General features: G+C 51.0%; 1 protein-coding gene across 2 annotated transcripts in view; it reads right to left on the reverse strand.

Moving 5' to 3' along the window:
• Window positions 1-18,840, reverse strand: part of EFCAB6 (EF-hand calcium binding domain 6) — a 248,861-nt gene that overhangs the window by 50,296 nt on the left and 179,725 nt on the right. Inside the window, exons 22-24 of one of the 2 annotated variants that reach the window (XM_023257574.2) lie at window positions 17,057-17,175; window positions 8,009-8,203; window positions 2,589-2,744 (exon numbers count right to left, since the gene is read on the reverse strand). In XM_023257574.2, the coding sequence (XP_023113342.2) occupies window positions 2,589-2,744; window positions 8,009-8,203; window positions 17,057-17,175 (470 nt within the window). The remainder of the gene's footprint in view (window positions 1-2,588; window positions 2,745-8,008; window positions 8,204-17,056; window positions 17,176-18,840) is intronic. The other variant, XM_023257575.2, reaches the window with a different exon arrangement.

The raw sequence follows: 18,840 nt of genomic DNA on the forward strand, positions 1-18,840 counted from the left end.
AAGATAGGGAGGGTTCTTAATGAAAAGAGGGATTAAGCGGAAGTTTATCTCCTGATTTTACTAAATAGTTTTCTATGGCTCTGCAACAAAACACCAAGAGTAGCGGGTGGCTCAAAGCATCACACATTTCTTTTCTTACGGTTCTGGACACCAGAAGTCAGAAATCGGTTTTATCGGGCCAAGATCAAGGTGTCGGCAGGGCCGTGTTCCCTCCAGAGGCTATGGGAGAATCTGTTCTGCACCTCCAGCCTCTGGTGGCTGCTGGAGATCCTTGGCTTGTGGCCACGCTATGCCGATTTGTCCCCCTGTGCTCACCTCTGGGCGAAGTTCTCCCCCTGTGCTCATGTCTGGGTGACGCCTCTCCCTGACTCACTTTCATAGGGACACTGGCGATCTGAGGCCCACCCGGATGATCCAGGATCATCTCCCACCTCAAGACCCTTAATCACACCTGCAAGGACTCATTTTCCGTCTCACGTCACATTCACAGGTTCTAGGAATTAGGACCGGGGTATCTTTGGGGGGCGTCATTCAGCCTATCACACGGACTGCTGAAACTTCCAGGCTTCCCCTCCCCATCAGCTCCCAGACTGCCAGCAGCAGGGGACCAGAGAATCTTCTCTGGTTGGGCTGCCAGATTTAGAAAAACAGACCAACGATAATCTAGCAGGGCACCCAGTTAAATTGGAATTTCAGACAAACAAAATAATGTTAACATAAATGTATCCCAAATATTGCATGGCACATCCTTAAACTAAAAATATTATTGTTTCTCCGGAATTCAAATGTAACGGGGCATCCCTATATGTGACGTGTCAACACCAGTCTTTGGGAAATCTGACCAGCACTGCCCCCCTCCCCAAATTTTAAAGATCCTGACACTGGGGGTCCTCCAAAGAAACCGCATGCCAGACTGCCCTGCCACAGTAGTCCACACTGAAAGTTCAAAGCAAAGTCAGTAAGTTCTACCCCTCGGCACGGAACTTCTAACCTGCTTCTTAGGACCTCACTCTTTTTTTTTTTTTTTTTAATTTTTTTTTCAACGTTTATTTATTTTTGGGACAGAGAGAGACAGAGCATGAACGGGCGAGGGGCAGAGAGAGAGGGAGACACAGAATCGGAAACAGGCTCCAGGCTCTGAGCCATCAGCCCAGAGCCTGACGCGGGGCTCGAACTCACGGACCGCGAGATCGTGACCTGGCTGAAGTCGGACGCTTAACCGACTGTGCCACCCAGGCGCCCCAGGACCTCACTCTTAATGTGGAGATTTTCGAACAAGGAAACTAGTAGAAAAAAGCAACACGGAGGAGAGACTCCTCGGGCAAAGAAAACTTAAAAAAAAAAAAAATCCATCGTTAACACCTTCAGAGAAATGAGATCACGCATCCAGGACATGAGAACGTGATGCTCCGAAAGAGGAACACCCTGGGAACAAAGACAAGTTCTGGTCATTAGAAATATGGTTAAGTGTGATGGCAGAAACAAAAGTCCCAAAAGAAAGGGTTGAGAGTGAAATTGAAGAAATCTTCCGGACGGGGAAGCAGGAAGGAAAAGATGGAAGATGGGAAAGACTTGAAAATATAATGAAACATAAATAAACTGTAACAAAAAGGGGGAGGGGGCGCCTGGGTGGCTCAGTCGGTTGAGCGTCCAACTTCGGCTCAGGTCATGATCTCGCGCTTCCTGGGATCGAGCCCCGCGTTGTGCTCTGTGCTGACAGTGTGGAGGCTGCTTGGGATTCTCTCTCTCTGCTCCTCCCTGCTCACTCTTTCTCTCAAAGTAAATAAATAAACTTAAAGATGTATATAAGGAAACATCCTACGTGGTTGAATGTCCAATAAAAATAGGAGTTTCCCAAAGAACGGGAGAGGAAGTCAATGAAATCATCAAGAAACTTTCTCAGAATTAAAGGACATGACAAAGGCCATCCAGGAAGATGAGTGTGAACACCGTAGAAAAAGATTTTACAACCGGAGGTGAGTTGGGCGTTTAATTACTGATCGTAAGTACGCAGGAAACGAAGCAAACAGGAAAGAAAAGATAATTATTAATTCCGGGAAAACAAAATGGTATGCAGGAGGGGAAAAGCGATCCGTGAAACAAGTCACGATGTTACAAACCCCGAATACTGATCTACCCAAAACCGTGATGCAGCAGCATGGTGGCCCGTGGAGGGAAGTGTGTGCGGGTTCCACAGAGAGGCGGGGGGCGGAGTGGGTGAGGCGGTGGGTGCCGGTTAAACCCACAGCTTCCGGGTATGGAGTCAACAGACAGACACCGTCTAAAAACTAAAAACCGGGAAGCAGCTATAGAAGCTTGTCACTTAGACATTCGACTTAAGGACCAGAAGGGATCCGCGAAGCCGTCAGACTTGTTGACTCCGGGGATGGGGAAATTCGGAGGTTGCATTCTCCTTGCGCTGGGGGTTGACTCAAGCTGCTTACAACGGAGCCACGGGGATGCCTGGGCGTCACCTCAGTGGCGAAAGGCTGTCGGAACGGGCAGGGAGGGAGAAGCAAAAGCAATGCGCCGGCCCGTTTTCCCATCCCGTCTATGTGAGAGGCACAGTGAACCCAGTGGAAGAACACCTGTTCAGAAGATCGGCCAGGTCCTCTTCCTTCAGGTGACAACCGCATCCCCGCAACACTTCCTGCATCTTGCTTACGGGTATGTAGCCATTTGGGGATGGATCGACTTTGGTGAGTGCTTTGCTGATATCTTGATAGTGGTCTTTAAGCTTGTCCCTGAAAGAGAATACATTTTAGGCATCCCCAAACCAGGAAAACAGATCATTTCTTTAAAGCAAGAGTTGGTGATTGTTCTAATGTGATGATTTGCTGGGTCGTCGAGGAACTGATCTTGAAGGCGTTTTGCAGCCTTGGGGTAACTTTTGCATTAAAAGGTATTCTGGAAAAAATAGTGAGTTTGTACCGTTATCATTTTATTATTATCTTTAGCAGAACTATATTATAGAAATTACAACCTTGTTTCTTTTTTTTACTAGAATTTGTTACTTTAACGTTTATTTATTTTTGAGACAGAGAGACAGAGCATGAACAGGGGAGGAGCAGAGAGAGAGGGAGACACAGAATCGGAAGCAGGCTCCAGGCTCTGAGCCATCAGCCCAGAGCCCGACGCAGGGCTCGAACTCACGGACCGCGAGATTGCGAGATCGTGACCTGAGCTGAAGTCGGACGCTCAACAGACTGAGCCACCCAGGCGCCCCGTAGAATTTGTTACTTTAAAAATAGAACAAGAAATTAAAAACTACAGACAGCGACGCTCCTCGATGCGCTCGGTGAAAGGGGGAGCACCTCTTACATGCCGGCTATGGCTCTGGGCATCGGGACGCGTCTAGGGGCTCAAACAGGCATCCCCAGAAGAACTTACATCCCAGTGGGGTGAGGCCGACTTGAGACAGAAGACATTGGGAACACTGTGCAGGGGGTCAGTGGAGACTGGGGAGCAGGACTGAGGACCCCGCCTGGGAGCAGGCTGCAATTCCCATGGGGAGGTGCAGGTACGCCTCTCGGGGAAAGCGGCACTCGAGCAGAGATGGGTGTCACCCCCCACCCCCACCCCCAGAGAGCTCTCCTGGGTTCAGGGGCAGAGACCCCTTGCCATTTGGCATTTTATTAGTTTTATTAGGTACTGTGTTGTTAAGAAACACAGCCACCAGGGGCGCCTGGGTGGCTCTGGGTGGCTCAGTCAGTTAAGAGTCTGACTCTTTTTTTTTTAATTTATTTTTGACACAGAGAAAGACAGAGCATGAGCGAGGGAGGGGCAGAGAGAGAGGGAGACACAGAATCCGAAGCAGGCTCCCGGCTCTGAGCTGTCAGCACAGAGCCCAACGCGGGGCTTGAACTCACCGACCGCGAGATCCTGACCTGAGCCAAAGTTGGACGTTTAACTGACTGAGCCACCCAGGTGCCCCAAATGTCTTGACTCTTGATTTCGGCTCAGGTCATGATCTTGCAGTTGGTGAGTTGGAGCCCCACGTCGGGCTCTGCGCTGACAGCATGAAGCCTGCTTGGGATTCTTGGTCTCCCTCTCTCTCTGCCCCCTCCTCTGCTGGCTCTTTCTCTCTCAAAATAAACTTGAAAGAAAGAAAGAAAGAAAGAAAGAAAGAAAGAAAGAAAGAAAGAAAGAAAGAAAGAAAGAAAGAAAGAAAGAAAGAAAGAAAGAGAAAGAGACAGAGAGAGAGAGAGAGGGAAAGAAAGAAAAAGAAAGAAAGAAAGAAAGAAAGAAAGAAAGAAAGAAAGAAAGAAAGAAAGAAAGAAAAGGGAAAGAGAGAGAAAGAAAGAAGGAAAGAAAGAGAGAGAGAAAGAAAGAAAGAGAAAGAAGAAGAAAGAAAGAAAGAAAGAAAGAAAGAAAGAAAGAAAGAAAGAAAGAAAGAAAGAAAGAAAGAAAGAAAGAAAGAAAGAAACGCAGCCGCCATTTGTGTGCGTCGACGGGCAAAGCTGGAGCTGTGTGGGCTTCGTGTACGTTCTCCCACTGACTCTTCTCAACAACCCTGCAAGGGAGGTGGGTAACTATCTCCTCACTTTACAGACGAGGGACAAGAGCGCCGTCTGTAAAGTGGGCCCATCCAGGCCTGCCTCTCGCAGGGACAGAGGTGGCGCCTGGCCACAGCCCCTGCGGGAGGGCTGTTTTCCTTAGAGAACACGTTCAAGAATGTATGACTCCATCTGTCAAGAAAATTCTTCCCCAATGGGGGGAAAAATACAAATATTGTTAAGGGACTAAAACAAGTGTAGAAACCTTTCAACACGAACAATCTGGCACCCGGCCTTGGTGAACTGGCTGTAAATTCCATGACCTCGGCTCACCCAGGTCTCTAAGAAGAGCGACATGCTCGTCTGGCAGGCTCGGGCTCGGGCTGGGCTGTGGGGTTCTTATTCAGGGAAGAGACTGTGCTATAAATTCCAAACCCGGAATCTTTGCCGGTAATTGTCTACCACCCCAGATATGTATTTGTGGAGACAGCAGTTCCTTGAGCATGCCTAGAAAAAAGAATCCACCCAGACAGGAGAGTCGGGGGGGGGGGGGGGGAAGCGGAGCGGGAGCGTGCAGGTCAGAAGGGGACAGTGGCACCGACTTGGAAGCCACGTGGGTCATCATCTGCCCCCTTCCCTCCTTGGCCTCCAGTTTGGAGCTGGCCAACTGAGGACTGAGCTCGTTCGAGCCACGGATACAAATGAGCTGCTTACTGTTCGGCAAATGTATACCAACAGCGGCAACATTCTAGATTCCCTTACAGGTGTGTGCTGAATTCAGTCCCGCATTACAGAATGATTGCTCGTCATCACAACTATTATATTCCACTTAATCCTTCAAAATGAAAGCAAATGAAGGTATAAAAAAATCAAAACATTTTTTGAGATACATATTTTTAGAAAATTGAGGCATTCAGCATTTCTTGGACTGGTTTCTAGGCAGTAATTACTTCCCTTGCAGAGTAAATATGCGCACAGAGTAAATGAGGGTTTCGAGCACAGATCACACCATACCGCTGAACTGAACGAGTGTGGGCCGACACTCTGGGACAGGCTGCCACTGCTCCGGGCCCGTGGCTGGCTCCCGGTCCGGACAACGAGGCAGAGTCTGAAGAGGGCACAGTCATGGCCAGTGGGACGGCCACAGAGCCCTCCCCCACACCACCTTGCCGGGCCCGGCTCTGCTGGTTTTGTTCACACAACTCCCGATCCAATTTTCGAACAGGCCACGGCTTCCGTGGCTGGTTCACTCTTTCTGCTCTGATTCAAATCTTCAACTCAGACTTGGGCAAAACAGAGCAAGGCGTGGAAAACAAGCATGAGTTTGAAAAAGGATTTTTCATAATTTTTTAAGATGTATTTCTGGCACGCCGAACAAGTTCTCTCAGATTTAAGAGGCAAATCAAAATTTCGGTCACTGTAACAGACCTGTCTCCTCATTTCTCATCCGAGGAGCTAGAAGATCCTGGAACCACCAGGAAGACTCACTGTCTCCAAATTTGAAAGCGGGCCATTCTGAAGGGCAAAGTTACTCGACAATTTTATAACCTGACGTCTTTGAGGAAACAGAAGTCGGTCATGCATTTTCATGAAATCAGGCTTGCCTTCTTTGGTCAGAAAGTGTGCTGGTGGCAGAGAGGGCAGGGTGAGTGTGAATCAGTTAACTGAGCTCGGGGATCTGAGAGACACTGTTTGGTGGCTCCCAGTTCTTTCCGCTGCGATCCACGTTTGCACAATAAACGGAAACTCAAGAAGAGAAAGAATGCGGCGCGAGCCCGCCGAGGATGTGAGATTTCTCTTGGAGCCTCATTACTCACAAGGGGCAGGAGGGAAGACACGAGTGGGTAATGAGGCCAGCCCTGTCTGGTAAAGATAAATTCCACTTTCTCATTAGTTTTATGGCATATTTGATTTATACCAATCTTGAGCATAGTTTTACTTCAAATCTCACAAATTCGATTCTCTTGCTTCAGGCTTCATGACTCAGTGAACTTGGGACCTCATTCAGGGGTGTGTTTGAACTGCTCTTCTCGTAAACCCCATTTAGCCATTACATTTCTTCCCCGTGTCCTTGGGGGTCCTTATTTCCTTTGGGGATTCTTTAGCAACAACCCATTCGCTCATGCCGGTGCCATTTGAGGTGGTGGTGGTGACAGAGAGCTGAAGTGACAGGCAACAGACAGAAACACAGATGAGAACAGCATGGAGCTAGAGTCCCAGCCTTGGTGGGTGCTGACGGGAGACCACCAGGGCCTGGGACTGATCAGGGACATCTGTCCCATGGCTTGATAGTTACATCGAATGCAGCAAAATTTTCTCCTGTTATAAATTAAAAAAATCTTTTTAATGTTTATTTTTGAAAGAAAGAGAGACAGAGTGCGAGCGAGCAGGGGAGGGGCAGAGAGAGAGGGAGACACAGAATCTGAAGCAGGCTCCAGGCTCCGAGCCGTCAGCACAGAGCCCGACGTGGGGCTCGAACTCACAAACCGCGAGATCATGACCGAAGCCAACATTGGACACTTAAGTGATTGAGCCACCCAGGCACCCCATCCTGTGTTATAATTTTTTTTAAGTAGTACATTAGTAACTGGTTTTAAACTTTGAAGATAGTAATATACAGTCCCATCATCCAAATACAACACACTACCCCTCGCACATCATCTTCTGGTCCTTGTGAACAGGCACCCACGTTTGACGTGGTTCCAGTCATGATACACTTACTGGTTAAAATGTCATTTCCAATCAGCCTTTGATCACAAACATTTTCCAGTCTTCACAATGCTAACTGAACAGGCATGTAGTTTTTCATATTCCTGGGGCCATACTTTATAAGGCAGCACGCTCACTGTGACTGGCAGGTGTCCCTTTTAGTTGTTGTTGAAGACACGCTATAAATCGTATCTTCCAACCACTAAACGGTTGGCTTCTACTACATTATTTCTCTGGGATAAAGTTCCCCAAGTGGAAGTACTGAGCTAAGGAATATGTCTTGTTCGTTCACTCACTCATTCATTCACTCATTCATCCATGCATCCATTCATTCATCCATCCATTCATTCATTCATGAATCCATTCATCCATCCATCCATCCATCCATTCATTCATCCATTCATTCATTCATCCATTCACCAACAGAGGTTCATGGGGTGTCTATGAGGAGTCAGGCAGTGTTCTGCACTACACGAAGACGGGCATGTCCTTCTGGAACTTGCCATCTGGTTGGGCGAGGGGTGGGTCCCGGGTGTGTAGGTTAGTAAACACCTGAAAAGTTCTCAAAGGTGACCTACAAAATAGGAATGATGTGAGGCCATGACTGAAGACGGCTCATAGCTCTTTAACTCCTTTATAACTCTGCGACCTCGCACCCATTTCGAGAACCTACAGCAGCGAGTAGTAGAATTTCATGATGACTTTGCCAGCACTGGGAGGTACCACTTCAAACCCACTTTGGCTGCAAGGGTACGCGTCGAACAGGTGGCCAGCTCACGGTCCCGCGATACTTACGCACTCACCTGGCCGGCGCGGCCCTGTCTGGGCTCTGCTGCGGCTGCCGGGCCTCCTCGTGCACCTGCTGTGGCTTCGTGAAATGGCCCATGAAGTTGAAGTAGTCCTCGGCATAGGGCCGATGAATGTCTGCCGAGTAGTTAATCCCCAATTTCTGTAAAAATTCTTGGTAAGTTATGTGTCCTCTTCCGTCGGTGTCATAGCTTCAGAAACAAACAGGACCCTCGTCAGTAGCCACCACGGTGTGTGGGTGCTCAGCGTTCTGACAATATCTGCACTGTTTGGGGGCAAGGTGGGGGCTCGTCTGGTTCCTCGCCACGCGGTGTGCCCTGCAGGTGGGCAGCACCGCTCACCGGGGGGAGCCGGAAGTGCAGAGTCTCCGGGGTCACCCAGACCTGACCTGAATCTGCATTTAACAAGATCCCTAGGTGATTCACAGGCACATCAAACTAGGAAACCTCTTATCAACAGAACGATCACACCTCACGTGAGGTGAGCTTGGCCACCCCGAGAGGGCGTCCGAATTCATGCACTTGTCATGCTGTGAGAAAGATGTCCGTGGCCACAGAAAATGAAAATCAAGCTTTCCATTCATTCAGCAGTGTGGGTTTTTTTTTTTTTTTTTATTGAGCACCTACATGTAAGGACTATGTTAAGGTTTAGAAGAAAGTCCTTCAAAAAACATACTCAATCTTAAAACTCAAATAAACGAAGGCCATTTGATTCAAATTCCCCATTTTCTCTTTGAAGAGATGCCAATTACATACGACCAACGAGCGAGACCAGTAAGGAAAACAAGATAAGAATTATGCTACGTACCTTTTATGTCATTTTCTATTAGTGAGATGTTTCTGAATTATAATTCATTAAAAAAGGCGTAATGGAGGGTTTTTATCTCCCAGCATTATTCAAATAGAATAGAATTACTTCAATAAAAATTTTAAGGCAAATTGCCAATTTTCTTTAAAGGAAAAAAAAAAAGCATTTATTTTTACCAAAAGATCTTGGTCCTCATCTAACCGATAAAAATGCCATTTGCGGATGTGAGTTTTTCCCAGATGAACTCAAGAGTTACAAGAACCAAGCCTATATTTAAACAGCGTTGTGGGCATAATCCTCCGGCAGGCTGTTTGGACGTTTGTCTGAGCATAAGGGCGGACGGCTTTCCTTTGTGAGGCCGAGCTTCCCTCTGCTCGTTAACTGACAAGACGAGGAAAAATCTACCGAACCCCACGCTCGCTCGCCTCTGACACACGGAGACCTTTCCACCGGCTTCAGCTGAGCAGCAATGAAGGAGATGTATTTACTTACCTGACTCTCTTGTCCTCGAGGGGTGGGGTGGGGGGTGGGGGGTGAGGGGTGGGAAGTTCAGGCAAACACTCCATGCCCCTGTGCTAAATCCTGCAGCGCGTCCCAGGCGTGGGAATGCTGTCCACCCTTCCCCAAGGCCAAGGGGGCTGTTCCCCCGAGGCGTCCACAGAACCGGAGGCCTCTCCCCCTCCCCACTCTTGCTTCTGTGCCCTACACGCTTGTAGCTTCCTTCCGCCGTGTCTGACTCTACGTGCCTTATCAGCACCCGGACCTATTTTTGTCATGTGCTATCTTACAAAGGAAGGAGCTTCCCCCCCCAGTGATCGTGAGGTGGCCCGGGGCAGAGAACTCCAAGTCAAACACAAGCTCCCCGGCCCGGAGACCCTGGCAAGGCGCTCAGCCGTTCTGGAGCTCTGTGCCCTCATCGGGGAGCCGCCCAAGGCCTTCCCAGACCTAACGTCTCAGATCGGCACCCGGACTGCCCCTCCGACTAGATTCATGAAAGCCTCTGAGGCCTTTCCAGGTGTCTGTTATTAGTACAACCTTCGTACTTGCAACCCCCCCCCCCCCCCCCGGCCAGATACCATTCTACCTGCATTCAGTGGATTTTGTCTCTAAAGCAAAACAAAGGGCCACACCCACCAAAGGGGGCCGGTGGGGTATCTCCTTGCCAAGGCTCGTCCTGTGATTCTTGTAGGGTAGTGATGCTCAGGCGGCACAAGGCCTCTAGCCAACAGCTCCTCCTGCTACTGGGGGTAAGATTCTGGCTGCAGAAAGGGCAGTGGCGTTTTCCATCGATGTACCTAGGGAGGGGTGCCACTCCTTGAGCCTCTAGGGTGATCCCAGGGCCGTGCGTCTCTCCCTGAACTGCATCAGGCCCGACCAGCCTTGGGCCAGCAGAGCGATAGAATAATGCAACTCTGGTCAAGACCCCCCCCTTGAATAAAGCCCCCAAGGGCTCCCCACCCCTACAGGAGGGCTCCGGAAAGAATGGTGCGTAGACCACCCACTGACAAGCGACCCCTCTCTCTTCCTAAGTCGCAAGTGCTGTGTTTCCACCTGCCCCTGGATTCCTCTGGGGTCTGGTGAGGGTCGGTGGGTAAATGCTGAGACCAGGGCCCGGCACCCAGGGAGCACACGCGAGTGTTCTGTGGCTGCTTGACCCCCACAGGCTCAACCGCGTCCTTCTTTTTGCCTCTGCATCTTTAGCACACGCCTTCCTCCCCTGCCAGACGGCAAGTTTCTTGAGGAGCAACCACTCCGTCTTTATCTTACAAACAGACTCCCAGCGCCCGGCAACAGGCCTCCCAAAGCTTCATGATCAATACTTGTCTGTTGAGCTAACGAAGGCAAAGGACGCGTGTTCCCCAGGAAGCGCTGACATCCTGGCGTGTTACCCACAAGAGACCACTGACAACAAACTCTGAATCGTGACACTTGAACTGAATGAAAAGACACTTCTTAATTACTTCATTAATAAAGATCATAAACATTCTATTCTCATCGCAGGGGAACAGAAGACCAGATTGCACAATTGCGACTAAAATATTGTTGTGAACGTGAATAATAAGAGAGTTAATTCAGCTTACATAACCTCGCCCTTCATTATATAATCCTTTGTGTAACATTTTAAAAAATCAACTTGCCTATAAAGGTTGAATTTTAAAACGGTTCGGCAGCAGATGTGCTAGGAAAAATGTGCACATAAACAGAGGACCCATAAAAGCCTGCATTTGCATGTGGCAATGGCCACTAATTTATGATACGATCAGATTACCCTGCCCATTTATTGTACACACAGCAGTTCAGTCGCACACATGATTCGAATGGCTTCGCACTGATTGCTTTGCTGGAAAGTCTTAGTCCTCCGTGCTCAGTTTAGGTGCTCGACTCTTGTCAGTGACAGGTCTACCCCCTAACACCGACCCCAGAGTCAGAGGGTCTGGGGTAAGCCCCACTGATGACTCAGGCCAGGCAGCCTGGGACACGCGGAATCCTCTCCGGTGTCGCCCGTGAGGGTGGTCTGACGGCCACGGCATTCGGCAAGTCCTGGTGGAATCACGGGTTCTGGAGCCATCTGGGGCCACGATCCCTTCTCTGTGCCCCCCAGCAAGTAGTGGTCTGGCCTTGGGTAAAACCACGCCAGGGATGGGAAACGCACCCCTTCAAAGACCGCCCGCTGGAGTGCCAGACAACCTGAATCAAAAATAGTTCTTTACGCTGAGCTAGGAGCCTATGTGGCCAGTTATCTCCAAGTGCTTCCAAAACTCCTTCCCTGCCATTGTGTCCCATTCAGGCTCCTCCTTCCTAATCTACAGACCTTGCTCATTGGACCCCTTCAAGTCCATTCCCACCTTGGGGCCCTCCGTGTCCAGGCGTCCCACAGCCCGATGCTCCCAGGGTCCAGCCAGGAGGCTGCCGTGGCTGAGCCGATGCCGAGGACCCAGCTTCTTGGGAACCTAAGAGTCCGGGCTGCTCCCAGGGAGCTGGTACCTTTGGCACAGGCATCTTGACACCGCCTTTTCTTCTGATGCCGGAATACCAACATATAACTTACTACGAAATTATGAAATGTGCAAAAACGGGGCACCAGTGATCCCCAAAGCTTTCCATCAAGTCCACTTGGTCGGCTGGCTTTATGCAACTAATCATCTCTACCGTTCATCCTGAGACTTGCTTTCCCGCTTTAGTCTTCTGTGAATTTTTACAGTGTGTTTTTTTCATGGTTGTTCAGCAAAGTCTGTTTCAGATCCAAAATAGATGAATTCTGTCTGGCGAAACGAGGCTAGAGAATGTACTCAGCACGGTGCGCATGTCCCACAGTGGGTCCTGGGCAGGCCTCTCGGTGGTCCCCGTGCCGGACAGGCTCTGCCGAGACAGGCAGGGCCCTTCCTCTCCCGTCTCAGACCTGCCCCTCCTCCCGGCCCCGGGCCTCTGTTCACCGGCATGCCCTTCCCCACCCCTGGCTAATGACTGTTTATTAAGACTCCGCTCAGGCGTCCTCGCGTCTCCTGGGGTCCTTCCCCTGAACACGCACGCGGCTCCCACCGCCCCGCCACCGCCACCGTCGCATTCCTTGTCTGCCCTCCCTGCTGAGCTGTGAGCCGCCTGAGAGTGAGGGCTGCCTCATCTCTGGAACCCCAGAAGCTAGCACAAGGCCTACAACGCAGGAAGTTTCAAAAACTCCCTGCTTCATGATTGTTCAGATGAATGAAGGCATGAATGAAGATGCTTCCATCTTGTGATTTATTCTTAGCGGGCTCTCCAAAACCAAAGCAAACACACTGCTCCTTACAGATCCTAATTTGGCTTCAGTTAGCAGGTTTCCTTTCACACCAGCCTCCTCCAGGCTCGAACATTTTGTTCCTTTAATCCCCGATAAGCCAGTCCACGGTATGGCTCGCTTAACTCCCAGGTGCTCCCCGATCTGTCCGGCCCCTGTGCCTGAGCAGGGCAGTGGACCAGCCCCAGGCCGCAGGCAGGAGGGTGTCACCTGGGGCTGAAGCCCACCAAAGCCCGTGTGATCCTGTGGTTCCGCAGATGCCCCCCGCTGAGACAAGGCAGCCACAGGCTGGAAGCTGGCCAGATCCCCAAATCACCGCTTGGGAGAGAAGCGTCCAGAAGAGATGCTACACGTGCTATAGACGTAGGATGAGTAAGAAAAAAAATGGAGAAACAAAACATCGGTGTGCTACGCCACTGAGATTTGGGGGTTAATTCATTAATTTACTTCCACAGCATAAACGAGACCCTCCAGACTCATCTGAGGCTCTAAACTAATGCACTTCACAGGCGCTTAATAAATGTTGAGTGAATAATAGATGCTATTTTTTTTCCTTGTCTATATTCTACCCTATTTTTAAATTTTGTATTTTTGAAAGAGCAGATGTTATTTGTCCGCTCACGTCCACCTACCCATGTCGGGGGGCTTTCCTATTCCAACAGTCGGACCCCCCCGGCTGACAGAGCGTGTCACAGCGGTCCCAGCTCCCTCTGGGTGGGGGAGAACGCCCCTCCCATTGTGCGGGTGACCGAAGGAGGCTCCTGGTGCCTAGACAACCCATGGCTGGCCAGCCCCCTGTGGCCGGCTCAGCGCCTCCTGCCCTGTGGTCCAGAGCCGGACCAGGGGCGCGAAGCAGGGTGGGGAACCTGCCATTGCCAGCAAAGACCGAGCGGTTGAGAGGAACAGGCCAGAAGGGTGAGTGAGGGTGAGGACGACCAGCTGGGACCACGATGGGTGGAACAGTCACACTACCAGGTCACCATTTATCATTACGGCTGCTTTGCTGTTGTCTTGTCTTTTCCTTTACGCTCTTCCGGATTTTCTGAGACTTCTAAAACGAGTGTTGCATTAACAGTGCAATCAGAAAAGAGTCTCAAATCTGTATCATCTTTTTGCTACCACTTTTTACGCTTATGTACGCCAGGTATTCCCCATATATTATTTGGTCCCCATTGCCATCCCATTTGATAGATGACTGAAGCCCGGAGAAGGCGAGCCACGGGCCCGGGGTCACACAGCTCAGTCTGGGGCACCACAGGACAAGGTGCAGCCCTCGCTAGACCACAGCCCTTAGCCGCAGGCTACCCAGCCACCTAGGTTGTCTTTCCAACTTCCGCAGGGGCATCCGATCTCCTCACACAGCCTCTCCCTCCAGGCCGCTAAGGCTCACTTCTCTTCCTAAATCTCCCTCACACCTGTCACTTCCTCCCCAGTCCTCCCTCCACTGCCAGGAAAGCTCACCACGTCCTCTCACTCGGCCCGCTGACCTCTGTGCCGCCCACCCAGTCTCCTGTAATTCATCCTCCCCACTATGGCCAGAGTGATCTTTCTAGAACGCAGGGCTGCTAGGTCTTTCCCTGCTAGCCACCTGGCCTTATGACAGCGTCCCTACCTCATCCTGCCCTTCGTAGTCCGGTCCAGTGGACGAGCAGGCCCGCTCTCCTGCACAGCCCAGGCTGCCTACGTCCCGGCCGCTCAGGTCAATCCGCGGTCCTGGGATGTGAATCCCTCCTTGGCCCCTCAGCTGGATGTTCATCTGGTGGCATTCAACCTTGTGCTCATCCTTCGGCACATCTTCCAAGTTACCCGCCGGCTGCTCCCGGGGAGGTGGGCCCAGTCAGAAGGCAGGAAGAGGGCAGTCCCCGGCTGTGTCCGGTGCGCCTCCCGCCGTGGCCGTGGTTCCTGCTCCACACAGTGGCTGAGATTCTAGCAGATTCAGAGGCAGCCTTGGGGTGAGATGCTTCCAGAAATGCCCCGTTTCCCGTTTGTCCTCCAGTCCCAGGTTAGGGAGCGGTTTCCTGATCCCTGGGTCACCCCCTTCCTCTTCCTCTTCTAGCCCAAGGGGGCGGCAGCCTCTGGCCTGTAATACCACCACCCCCCCTCCCCACCCAGGCTTCCAGTCCTTTGACCTCTTTGTCGTCCGTCACTGCCTTAAGCCCCACTTGGCCAGAAATAGTAGAGTGGTTTCTGCTTTCCTGCCCAGATACTGGTGTCTAACATTCCTGAAGTTTCCTTTGTCTCGAATGTCCCTCTTCCTCATCCCTCGGGGGTAGTTCCACCTGTGGCAGACGTCACCACTGAGTTCCCCTGTCCCCGTTTCTTTTTGCCCGGGACACAACTCCAGACCGCTTCTCCCAGCCTGCCCCGTAGTGGGCGCGGCCGCGTGAAAGGACTCTGGCCAACAGAACTCGGGGAAAGTGACGGCCGCGTTCCCAGGCCTGGTGTCACGACAGCTCCAGGGGGTGGTGGGGCTCCTGGTCCCCTCAGCGGCTTGTGGGCAGACCCCCCCCACGACGCCCACGCTAGATCGGGACACCATTGTCTGTCACCGCGGCTGGCCTCCCCTGACCGACACGTGCAGCAAACTTAGCGGAGCAGAGCGAGGCGCAGAGAAGTTAAGTAACTTGACAGAGGCCCCGCAGCTGTGAGGACGGAGGCAGGAGCCATGGCCACCCGTCTGGCAGCGGGGCGCCCTCCCTTTGGGTCCCTCAGCACCCGTGGCGGGCAGTCCGCGGACAAACGCAGATGCAATTCTGACTTCGTGCAGTTGTCGGGGCAGACGTGTGTACGGTTAATAATGTCAATAAACGTATAAAGAAACTTGAGCCCGAAGCGGGAGGGAGTGTCTCACTCCCACTGAGACGGACACGTGCTCTAGCCCCCCTTCAGGAAGACGAGTGAGCGTGCCCTTCTTCTCCCCCTCGAGGGGGACACTTGGCCCCAACACCCCTCTTTCCCGTGGCCCACACCCAGCCCGGGAGCTCGTCCCGCCCCACCGGGATGCAGACGACAGTCTCTGGGCCCACCCATCCCTTCTCTGAACGTTCCCTGACCCATCTTCCTGAAGCGTGGCTGGGCGATCAGCCTTCGCTAGTCCCGAATGCCCGGCTGATATAATGCCTGAAGACCAGGGCTTTGGGGCCCTGATGGCCCCACCCCTCCTTTCTCACCCTGGGAGCCCTGGGCCAGCACTCATGGAACGTCTCACCGACATCCCATGGGTGAGGGGATCCCCCTTCTCCTCTGACCCCCGGGAGCTATTTCAACCTCCCTCTGACCGCGACAGCTTCCTGTTCCTCCACACGCCCTCCCCGCCCCCACCTGCCGCTCCTGCTTTTACTCCCTCTTTCCTCCACACGTTCCCTCCTCTGGCATTTATCATAGGCGACACTGCGCCCCCGCATATGGGCGACTGCTTGTATCCCCTGACAGGTCCTCGAGTATTGAGACCACACAGTCGTCTTTGGATCATCCAAAAGACCGGGGAGCCCAATCTTCTGGTTACTCAGTGGGACCCACTCATTTAATCTACTGAAAGAGAATATGAATAAGGAGAGCCTCAATTGGCCCTGTGTTGGAGCTGATCTAAAAAAGAATAAGGATTTTGTAAGAACTTCAAGTTGCTTTTCTAAATCAGACACAAAACAGCCCACCTAATTCTAAACTCGGCCAACATTTCAGCCTTCCACTTTGAACAGATGAAAAGCTAAAAAATTACATGAGCTGCTCCGTGCGCTTGCCCCTGGGGGGATGCACAATAGTGTGCACCGTCCTGCGGGGACGGGAGCGGCAACCAACACACGACGAGGACGGAGGTAATTCAAAGATGGATCTGGAACTCGGAAATTGACCGCATTGTTCGTGCACCTGGAAACTCAGGCCCCCACGCGGGGGATACTGCAACTGGGGGCCTGATTCAAGAACAGCTGAATCGAAAATACTTTTTGAAAAATGTAACCGATATTAGGTATTATTTTCCGTCTAAGACACCCTCGGGAAACTACCCCAAGTTGCCAAAAGTTTGGTTATTTTCTTTCAACGAATTCCTTATCTACCAAAAAGTTGTCCGACATTGATTTCCGTGTGTAGGCGATGGGGAGAGACTGCTTCTCCCCACACCCGTGGCAGGACTGTCTGCTGAGCTAGTTGCGTTAGGATTAAGTCTTTGGGGAGTGACGTCGCTTTCTAAAGTGATATAAGGATGGCCTTGAACTCCTGGTTCCCTGGAAATGCAAACATCTTAAGTCTGGTATCGATGATGAGGGTTTACCCTGATTCTCCATGTTCCCTGAGACCAGCCTCTATGGGGAGGAAGGGCGGCAGACAGACACAACCAGAGAAAACCACTCCTAGCTGAGCACCTTGCCCCCTAGTAGCAGAGCAAGGCTGGTGCTGAATTTGCAGCAGCCGGCAACCTGGGACCCTCGGGATGGAAGGGGGTCGACTGGTGGATGCCACTTACCTCATCCAGAGCTTTTCAAACTCCCTCGGTGTTAGAGGAATATCAAAACCGTACAGCGCGTTCTTTATATCCCGCCGCCGAAGAATGCCGTTGCCCTCACTGTCGGTTTCTATAAAATTCTACAATATTACAAGACGACATTTAGTAACCTACACAGTGTGTTCGTGGTAGTTTAGAGGATTGTCCACAGCCGATACCTGGAACAACAGAAGACATGTCTCTCCCCTCTCTACCTGCTTAATTACTTTTCAGTCAAAGCTGCAGATACCCTCACCATTTTGGTAAAGAAGGTGACCGAGCAAAACGCAAACAACTATCATGAACTGGAAGGGGCTGGTTTCTGGGTGATGAGTGGTCTCAGGTGTATGACCCGGCCAACAACTTGGGCTCAAGAGCTATCAGAAATGAGGGTCCCATGGGGCGCCTGGGTGGCGCAGTCGGTTAAGCGTCCGACTTCAGCCAGGTCACGATCTCGCGGTCCGTGAGTTCGAGCCCCGCGTCGGGCTCTGGGCTGATGGCTCAGAGCCTGGAGCCTGTTTCCGATTCTGTGTCTCCCTCTCTCTCTGCCCCTCGCCCGTTCATGCTCTGTCTCTCTCTGTCCCAAAAATAAATAAACGTTGAAAAAAAAAAATTAAAAAAAAAAAAAAAAAAAAAAAAAAAGAAATGAGGGTCCCAGAGCCTGGGGAATGAGACAGTAGCCCACGCGCTGGAGGTGGTCATCTTGACAACGTAGCAGACTTGGTCCTCTGGTTGTAAGACAGGCATAAGGCACGTGAGACCCCAGCTCTGATGACACAATGATATGGTAGCTTTATTTTTTTAAGTTTAATTATTTATGTTGGGGGGGAGGGGCAGAGAGAGAGGAAGAGAGAGACTCTAAAGCAGGCTCCACGCCTCTGAGCAGAGCCCATCGTGGGGCTCGAACTCACGAACCGTGAGATTGTGACCTGAGCCGAAATCAAGAGCCGCACGCTTAACCCGCCGAGCCACCCAGGCGCCCCAATACGGTACCTTTTTAATGTCCCTGAGGGATGCAAAAGGTATCTGGGGAATTTTCGGCCTGTTAAGAGGGCCACAGACTAGCAGGCAATGTGTGGCACTCGGCACTGACTTAGACTGTTTGGAAGTAATAGCTCCTCTGACCCTCTTCCTCACAACACCATGAGGTAGATGCAGGGGCATGTCTAGAAAGTCCTTTGCAAGCATCACACTCCATGGTGAAGGTGGAGACATTCCCTTTAAGACCAGGAACAGGCAAGGTCTCTTTTCCACGTCGTACTGGAGGTATCAGCCAGGTTAGTCGAGCAAGAAAAAGGAATAAAAGGTAAAAAACAGGACGGGAAGAAATACAGCTGTCGTTATTCACAGACGATGTGGCTGGATACGTAGGAAAGATCCACAAATGAATTACTATGCTAAGAGAATTTAGCAAGAAATCTGGATTTCAGGTCAATAGGCAAGATCATTCATGTTCTTGTATATCAGGCACAGAGAACAAATTTTAAAAAATAATATTTATAATAGCATCAAAAATAGAAAGTCTTAGGAATAAACCTTTTTCTAAGTTTATTTATTTATTTTGAGAGAGAGAGAGTGAGAGAGAGAGAGGGAGGGAGGGAGACAACAAGTGGGGGAGGGACAGAGAGAAGGAGAGAGAGAATCCCAAGTGCGCTCTATGCTGACAGGCTTAAACTCACGAACCATGAGATCCTGACCTGAGCCAAAGTCAGACACTCAACTGACTGAGCCACACAGGTGCCCCATCCCAGGGAATAAACCTTAGG

Source organism: Felis catus, chromosome B4, assembly GCF_018350175.1.
Source record: "Felis catus isolate Fca126 chromosome B4, F.catus_Fca126_mat1.0, whole genome shotgun sequence".
Lineage (NCBI taxonomy): Eukaryota > Metazoa > Chordata > Mammalia > Carnivora > Felidae > Felis > Felis catus.